The sequence below is a fragment of the Ostrea edulis genome, chromosome 5, assembly GCF_947568905.1.
Source record: "Ostrea edulis chromosome 5, xbOstEdul1.1, whole genome shotgun sequence".
Taxonomy (NCBI): Eukaryota; Metazoa; Mollusca; class Bivalvia; order Ostreida; family Ostreidae; genus Ostrea; species Ostrea edulis.
The window spans coordinates 20,560,531-20,570,301 of NC_079168.1; the positions used below are offsets into that span (position 1 = coordinate 20,560,531).

The window sequence follows — 9,771 nt, forward strand, 5'->3', positions numbered from 1 at the left end:
CTGACATAGTGCAGATTCAAGTTTGTTCAAATCATGGTCCCCGGGGGGTAGGATGGGGCCACAAGTGGGGGGGGTCAAAGTTTTACATACAAATATAGAAAAAAGCTTTAAAAGAACCATTGGGCCAAAGAAGTTGACATTTACATGAAAGCTTTCTGACATAGTGTAGATTCAAGTTTGCAAAGGGTAGTTTGGGCCATAATAGGGACCAAGGTTTTACATGCAAATATATATGGAAAGTCTTCAGATATGGGCCAAGGTGACTCAGGTGAGCGATGTGGCCCATGGGCCTCTTGTTATATAATAATATAGGTCTGTACTTTAGTCAGATTGCATTATTAATTAGATTAGACTTATCTTATACCATATGTGCAGGAAAAAGGAGTTGTGAAGTAGGGGGTTAAAGTATTTTTAGCTCACCGGAGCCAAAGGCTCAAATGTCAGCTTTTTTTTATCAAAATTTATCTGGCATCTGTTGTCGTCGGTGGCGTAAACTTTTCATATTTTTATCCTTTTCCAGAACCAATGGGCCAATTTCAATCAAACTTGGAACAGATCATCCATAGGTGCTTTACATGCTAATATAGAAGAAAATTCTTTAAAAATCCTCTCAAAAACCACTGGGCCAGAGAAATGGAAATTTACATGAAAGATTCCTGATGTTCAAATAATGGTCCCCATGGGCAGGGTGGGGCCCCAATAGGGGATCAAAGTTTTTCATGTGAATGTATAGGAAGAATCTTCTCAACAAGAAACAATGGGCCAGAAAAGTGGAAATTTGATTGAAAGCTTCCTGACATAGAGTACTTGCAAGGTTTTCCCCTCAAATAATGACTTCCGAGGGTAGAATAGAGCCACAATAAGAGGTGAAAGTTTTGCGTGCTGTTATAGAAAAAAGCATCTACTCCAGAAGCACTGAGCCAGAAAAGGAGAAATTTATATGAAAGCTTCCAGACATGCATGTAGAGTAGATTCAAGTTTGTTCAAGTCCTTGTATCTGTGGGTAGGGTGAGACCACAACATAGGATCAAGGTTGTATATAGGAATGTACAGAAATTTTAAAATTAAACAAATGTTAAACAAATTCTTTCCGAAAGTAGCAGGTCCACACTAAATCAAATGCAAATGTTCACAAGTTGTGTGGATTCAAGTTTTATGCCCCTGCAATTACATGTATAGTCGAGGGCATATTTTGTCCTGTCTCTCCGAAAATTTAACCTGGATCATAACTTTTGAGTGGTGAGTGATAGGAATTTCCTATGCACATTCCTTGTTACATGATGTTTTCTTTAGTACTAAAGTTTTTAAGCATGTGAGTTTGACCTTCTTTAAAAGAAAACTTGACTTATTAATATTCAATTTATCCTAAACTAGTTCAGGTAGAGCTTTCATAATTTGAATAAAGATTCCTTATAGTAAGGTCTTTCATATATGACCTTGTGATCTTGGCCTTTTAGTTCGTCCCAAATTTAAATACTTTTACTTTGAAATAGTGAGTGATGGGGCTCTCTTGTGTAATATTTATAAACATTTCTTGGGACAAAACATTTTTAGGTCACCTGAGTCACTCGCATAACATATTGCAGTTGGTCTTTGAGTGTCATCCATTAACAATTTTACATTTTTAACTTCTTGAAAATTACAAGGCAAATTGTTACCATTTTGGGGGTGATGCATCTCTAGGATAAGAGAAATTACAAATTGTGAAATGTATGACCTTGCCACTCATGCTTTAAAAGGCCATATTTTCCAAATCCTACAGATGCGGAAGAAAAACTAAATGTATGGTTGTGATGTTAATGAAGCCCTCTATAAAAATTTTGAAATTCATGGCTCCGGGGTCAGGGGTTCAGGCCCTAGGGCAGGGCCAATATGATCATAAAGTGAACATGTATAAAATCTTAGAAAAGCTTCTTCTCTACTCCCATTTATATTGAGAGAAAAAATAAATGCATGATTATAATGTACAGCATACATGAAGTTCTCTACCTAAATTGTGAAATTCATGGCTCCTTGGGCAGGGGTTGAGGCCCTATGGCAGGGCCAATATGGCCATATAGTAAAAATGTATTGAATTTTTGAAAACTCTTCTCTAGCTACTCCCATATATCTTTGAGAAAAGCTAAATGCATAACAATGGTGTCCATGAAGCTCTCTACCTGAGAAATTCTTGGGTCAGGGGTTGAAGCTCTTAACAGGGCCTATAATATTTATAATTATAGCCACATATGAAAATGTATAAAAATCTTATTATTTTTAGCTCACCTGAGCCGAAAGCTCAAGTGAGCTTTTCTGACTACCCATTGTCTGTCTGTCTGTAAACTTTTCATACGTTCAACTTCTTCTCCAGAACCACTAGACCAATTTCAAGCAAACTTGGTATAAATCATCCTTGTGTAAAGGGAGTTTAAGTTTGTTTAAATGAAGGACCATGCCATCTTAGGGTGAGGGTCATTTAAAAATCTTCTTAAAAACAACTGAGCCAGAAAAGCTGAAATTCAAGTTTGTTAACATCATGACCGCTGGGATAAGGTGGGGTCACAATAGGGATCAATTTTTTTTTTACATGCAAATATAATGGGAAAATCTTAAAAAGAGTGGAGATTTACCTGAAAGCTTCCTGATGTATAGATTAGGTACAAGTTTGTTCAGATCATGGCCGCCAGGTGGGGTGGGGCTACTATAGGGGATCAAAGGTTAACATGGTGATATATAGGAAAATCATTTCCAGAACTAATGGTCCAATGTTAACCAAACATGGTACAAATCATCCTTACGTGAAGTGATTCAAGTTCATATGAAGGGCCATTCCCCCTTGAAAGGGGAGATAATCACAAAAATGCAAAAGAAGGGTGGGATCATTTAAGAATCTTCTTCTCAAGACCCACTGGTCCAGAAGAGCTGAAATTTACATAAACGGCTTCAAGACATAGTAGAGATTCAAGTTTGTTAAAATCATAACTCCCAGGAGTAGGTTGGGCCACAATAGGGAATCAAAAGTTTTCCACACAAATATATGGGATTTGTTTTAAAGTCTTCTCAAGAACCACTAGGGCATGAGAGTGGAGATTTATCTGAAAGCTCCCTGGTATGAAGTAAATTCAAGTTTGTTTAGATCATGGCCCCTGGGAGTAGGATTTGGCCACAATAGGGGATCAAAGTTTTACATAGAAATATAATGGGGAAGTCTTTAAAAATCTTCACAAGAACCACCGAGCCATAAAAATTTACAGTTGCATGAAAGCTTCCTGAAATAGTGCAGATTCAAGTTTGTTAAAACCATGGTCCCTGGGGGTAGGGTGGGACTACTATTAGAGGATCAAAGTTTTACAAAGAAACATATAGGGAAGATCTTCTTAAGAACCTTTTGGCCAAAGAAGTTTATATTTACATGAAAGCTTTCTGACAAAGTGCAAACTCAAGTCTGTAAAAATCATGGCCCCCGGGGGTAGGTTGGGTCCACAATAAGGATCAAAGTTTTACATGCGAATTTTAGGGAAAATCTTTAACTATGAGCCAAGGTGACTTGGGTGAGCGATGTGGCCCATGGGCCACTTGTTTTTCTTATCTACTATCATAGTTATGAGAGATAAACTAAATACATGGTTCTGATGTCCGTTATGTCCTCTTTTCAAATTGTGAAATTCACGGCCTATTTGGTCGGGTTGAGACTTTCGTGGGAGGGGGGGGGGGGCAAAATGATTTATATGCTTCAAGCTTCCATTCTTCCTTCTTATGTAATTGAATAGGAATTGTATGCATATTTTGAAAGATCATAAACATGTGCACAAAAGACTCCATATTGAGGCTTAAATGCAAATATGGGCTATGATACTCAGGTGACCATTAAGGCCCATGGGCCTCTTACTTAGTATTAAGCTTTATGACCTACTTTAAAAAAAAAAAATCGCCCTATTCAATATATTTATAGATTCCTTACGGCAAGACTTAATTCCATACCATGATCTATGCGACATTCACTTTCTCCCGAAACAGCAAGGTCATGTCATATTGGTGTTGAGGCATCTCCATGTGTGAATTTATGGTCAGATATGTCGTGACCCTTTGAAATTTTTCATGAGAATAAAGATTGAAGAAAGAAATCACAACAGCAGGGCGAAGATGACTCAGGTGAGGGATATGGTCCATGGGCCTCGTGTTAAAACGGGCGTTAGTTTCAGTAGTAGTACAATAAATGGCAAATCTCGGTTGAGGGGTTTTTTCTGCCTTTGGTCGGAAATATTAACCATTTGGAGGGTCACAACTTTAACGGTCAGAAGTACCTTCAAAGGTGGCTGCTCTCTATTCTTTTTCTCTTGAAGAATCATCCACAAGGCAAAATAGAAATACATTTATGTTTTTACTTGAATTAGGGGCGATATTTCATGGTACATGCACTTTGATTTTTATCGTGAAGTAGATACAAATTTGTTACCATGTTAGTTGCCATTACATTGGGCATTGGTTTATGCAGGTTTAGTATAGAGACTTTACTTCCATGCTCATCCCACGGACAAGGGTGGTTTCTTTGATATATACTTCGAAAGTATGCGTGTTCAAGTCAGAGTTGTTAAAAAAAAGTGGTCGATGATCTTTTCAAAGTATTCCTTACAACAGATCCGTGTTTCAAGACTGCAAAGAGGAAATGAAATCTATCTGGACAGTGCTGGTTTATCGTTCCTTATCATTTTGTGTTGGAAGTCTTCGTATTAATAATTGACATCTCTTCTCAATCGCTGGAGGTCATATTTATACAATACTTCATGGACTTGGATCTTCGAATCGATTTTGATTGTCGATTATTCAAACTAAGTTTATGATGGACTACGTATGAGGTACTAAACCTTTGATATACCTGTTGAGTAGAGCTATTGAATACACAGGTAAAACACGACAGACTGTCGCTGTGAATTATGCATTTATTTTTAACAAGTTTGTTATAAGGGGCTCTCTGAAAGATCCTCGGATTATGGGAACCGCTCCCGGATCAAAGGTCAGCTGATCCCTCGAGAATTACTTTTCGATGCCTTTGCTATACTGATGCACTTTCTTTCCCAACAGAATCAGTGAATTATTCAGAGTGAACAGATGGTGTTTGCTTAATTAACGTAACTTGCAGCAATGAATTCTAATGAACGGGTTCCTTCGGGAGGCTACACCTGAAGGACTCTCTGAATGCTCAGGTCCTCATCAAATAAATATACAGGTGTGACACAACAAGCAGTAACCCCTACACAAATGTAAGTGTACACGCTGAGAATTAATATGTTAGGGCGAGTATGAAATATCAGATGGATTCCTGCGTCAAATAATACAGTACACTTTATCATAAATATATTCAACTGCAAGAAAAAAACCCACCCAAATTAAATCGCATGTACTCTTATCTTTTTTAATATTAAAATATAAAGAGATTGTCCATATTTTCTGATTTATTCTTGAAATCCGATTTCATCGGTTCACGTAACAAACTATGGCTCTGGTATGTAAATTACTATTTGCCTTATGCAGAAAATATGCAAATAGAAATATTCTGCATCAACTCGGAGCGACCCAAATGGGTGTTTACCTAAAACGGCATAGCTGTACTGTGCATTCCCCTAAAGTAAATCAATTAAAACGATACTTGTAAACTTTGGCTTTTGTTTCAATCAGGGATTTATAGACAGTGGCTTGAAGCTAATCATTATGCATTTTTACTGATAATATTTGCACACAGAAAATGGAATTAAAGCTGCTTTCTTTAGATGTATGTTACATCGAAATGCGTGTGTAGAGATTTTGATCTTTTATAGTACGGGATCAGGAAAACACTGTCATTTGAAGCGTGACTCGTACAGTAAATAAACTATTTCTGTGTATTTGCGCTGTCATTTTAAACTTTATTTTCGTAATGAACTTAATCCCCTTTGACACAGCTGAAAAGAAAGCATGAAAATCAAATTATTATTTGAAATAGAGATTCGTTTTTAAGATTTTAGGTAAATGTAAAATATTTCAGATAATAGGGACAATTTTCATGTTGGGATATTAATTAATGTGCATGATAAACCGACTACGCTGAGAAGTGACAGTTTAAGGACACCTATCTTTTAATCAGTCTGGTATATCGATCTTGAGCGTCAATACACGGTATCTAGCGCTGAGTAAGCTCAGTCCACGCGGAGCGCCGGATGAGTAACATCAAGGACCTCCAGGACAGCAGAGGGCGTCAGAAGGACTTGTCCACGATATGATAAACTTTTAAATGATTTTACATGTGAGAAAAGGACTCTTCATTTTGAAGATTTAAAATTCTATTTAAACGATGGGTTTTAGTACACACCGATTTGTTGGGACTGTGGACCCGAATTTGATATGCGGAATTTGCAGTTCTGTCATCGAGGATGTTGTGTTGACTCCTTGTGGGCACACATTTTGTTTCTGTTGCCTGGAGACTTGGATGAGTAAACCGAGAGTGAATTCATGTCCTGAATGCAGAAGCACTATGTCGCTGAAGGACGCAAAACCAGTGTTATGTCTTCGCAATCTCGTGAACGGTTTTGATGTCATGTGTGACAATAGCGACCGTGGATGCAAAGTAGTTGTGAAACTTGAACGATTGAAAGCACACCTAGAGGTATGCGGATACACTCTTGAAAAATGTGCAGGATGTTTAGAAATGGTGAGCCGGTCAGAACTTGCAAACCATCAAGTGACTTGCGAGGGCATTGCGGCATCTATGAAGAATGAAAACTACGACTCCTTTATGCGTAAATCTATGGAAGCGATATCTCTAGAAAATAAAGCTACATCTTTAGAATTTTCAGGACTTCTTGCAAAGATTTCCTCATTAGAATTTCAATTAAAATCTTTGAAAAGAGATTTACAAATATCCGAGTCGAAGAATCGTGTTCTTGAAAGAGAGTACAGGAGATGCAAGGATGAGCTGCAGCAGAAGAGGAACGAGATTCTGGATGTGCAGTACGCCGAGTTCGACCCGGACTACGACTACGGCTACACACCACAGACAGTGGCCAAGTTGTCCTTGCTCATCGCCAGATTTCTGTTAAAGAAACCGTCGTATGTGGACAGCAACAAAATTTTTGCAGCTGTAAAACGGTCTTATGAGCAATATGCTCGTTGCGGCACCCAGTATGAACACGATGTCCACATGCTTGTTGCCACTGCTTTTGCAAGCAACTGGTTCGGCGAAAGTCAAAGAATCAACTTCCACTGTTGGCTTCAGAGCATCGCTAGATATCGACAATACGCTCACTCTGATAGGGACTCGTGTGAGCATCGCATTTATCAATGAAAAAGACATGAAATTTATTGAAAAAGGACAGTTATATGAAAACACATTTAATTAATTACTGGTAAATAAGATATATCTCGGTGACAGTGTTGCCATCATCGATGATATAGCAGATGATTCAAAATTGTAACGCATGCGTAAACGTGGGACATTTCTATAATGTATTAACAATTCTAATTCTGGAGTGTAACGATTTGCTGGCTGTGTTTTTGGTAGCCGTACCTCTTATTGAATATTTTACTGTGACAGACATTTTAAATCCATCTCTCACGAACGGAATCGACACCCCTGTGTCGAATTCCCGTCAATTCAGTAATCTGTCCTCATTTTCGTATCTTGCTTGAATGGTTCTTGAAACCACACACATTTGTGTGTAATAATCCCAAACATGTGACTTTTATCTTTCTGTATTGAACTAGGGAATTTCAAACTAGCTACAAGTATTTGATGATAGGCTAATAAAGTGCAATTTGAAGTCCTTTAACTTTTGTATTCTTAGTGAAGTGACTCGTTTCCTGCGAATGGACAATCAAAGAATTTAATTGTGTTATGATACTTTTCTTTGAGGGAAAAAAAAAAATCATTTATCCCTACATTTTAAAAGCTATTTTGAAGTCGCGTCATCTTTAATTACGAGTGCGCTGAAATAATGATAATCATTATCCGCACGGTAAATACAACCATTAACTTTCAAAAATATCAAATAACAGACTTCGTAAGTCATTTAAATTTTCATTATCCTACACAATTTCACTTGCATGTTCATAAAAACACGGGGCATGTTTCTGTACTTGTACTTCAGTCAGTATAATGGATAGTTTCTATTATTATTATTTTTTTTAATTTAGTAGTGTATATGTGTGTACGAGAAGGCTTCGCATGGTTTCATTCAAAAGGCAAGTCGGGGTGTGGTGGGTTTTTTGTTGGGGTGGGTGGGTGTTAAATCTTACTATTTACTTTTCATTGGAAAACCGTTCACATCTCGGAATTTATTCACACCTTTGTGTAATTTACCATTTTATTCACGGAATCAGTAATAAACCATTAATTTGACAGTGTTTCCTATTTTATCGTTTGTGTTCACTTCCTGGCGTTGTGCTATAGGAATGATTATTCCAAAATCAATAGATCCTATCTCGTACAGCCATATCTATCGGCGCACAGTAGTGGCCAAGGCACACTTCCTGTCATTATTGTATCATAAAACGATAAAACAAAGAAAAGAAATATAGCAATTATAAAATAAAGTTTCTTCTATTAATGAGCAATAACTAAACCATTTTATGCTGTACTTGTGTTTCAAGTTGTTTTAGTCACTAGAGTTTTTTTGTTTTTGTTTTTTATTATTGAGTGCTCGTAAACACCAGGGCTGAGGAACGCAATGCTTTCTTTAAAGACAATTTAGTCGTTAATCGTTATTTAGACTTTAGAGCACTGAGTGCGGAAAATGGACTTTTGGGAGACATGATTTTCCTTTGATGTGTCGATTTATGAAGTAGGTCTAAGGGTCTGCAAGAATATGACACGAGATTGCGCATATTAAATTGAGTCACGAATTAAATTTAATAGATAGAATTAAAGGTGTCCTTAGCATTATAAGGAGTCTATATCTACCACGTTAATGTGATCTCTTGAGGTTTCTAATCCCATAAAATGAAAATCTGTTTTAATGATAACCTAGAAATGACTCGTTGTTATTGGACCTGCTTTTGATTTTATTGTATCTCATTATACCACAGTGTTATATAGCTGTACTGAGCGAAGAGCGCAGTTATACGTAGTGCTTAACGGTATCCATCGGATGGACGGCCGGCTGAATGATTCGACTCGCATCAGTTGTGGATACATGTGTGATCATAACACCCCCGCCCCTTGTACACGAATGATATTTATTGAATAAATCAAATTATTTTCGTTTATTTACTCGCTATATGCTATTCCTATGCACCCACAGACGAGTAATTAAATGAAAAAGGTTATATTTATTCTAAAAATGTTTTTTTGTTGTAAAATTGGGGAATATGATCATGTCCACAGGCACTTGTGCAACACAGTGCTGCAAAATATATAATGTATTATTCCACTAACTCACCTTTCAAATTAAGTAGGTGGTACTTTACTATTATTACATGTAGAGTTGTTATGTGCATGTATATATATAGACATCTATATATGTATTTCCCCCCCCCCCCCCCCTATGTGTATTTCTGACTGTTTTGCATTAGGATACACGGTGGTACTTACATATATTACATCAAGTAATGTCTCGTGTTATGTACATTGTCTAAGCTCATACTACTAGTATTACTGTATATTATGTGTGAACCATATGAAACCATATTGCACATATGCACTCATTATAAACATGACATGTTGATCTAGTACCAATGCACCGTCCCGTGGTATCTTTTGCATTACAGTGGAGTTAATCATATGTACTTTACTACCTTTACTATTATTACATGTAGAGTTGT

At 37.1% G+C, this 9,771-nt stretch overlaps 1 protein-coding gene across 1 annotated transcript; it reads left to right on the top strand.

The window, feature by feature from the left end:
• Positions 1-3,827: 3,827 nt before the first annotated feature.
• On the top strand, positions 3,828-7,844 carry LOC125652535 (E3 ubiquitin-protein ligase PDZRN3-B-like). Its single transcript, XM_048881835.2, has one exon. The coding sequence runs from the start codon at positions 6,308-6,310 to the stop codon at positions 7,295-7,297; it is 990 nt and encodes a 329-aa protein (XP_048737792.1). The 5' UTR covers positions 3,828-6,307; the 3' UTR covers positions 7,298-7,844.
• The last annotated feature ends 1,927 nt before the right edge of the window (positions 7,845-9,771 follow it).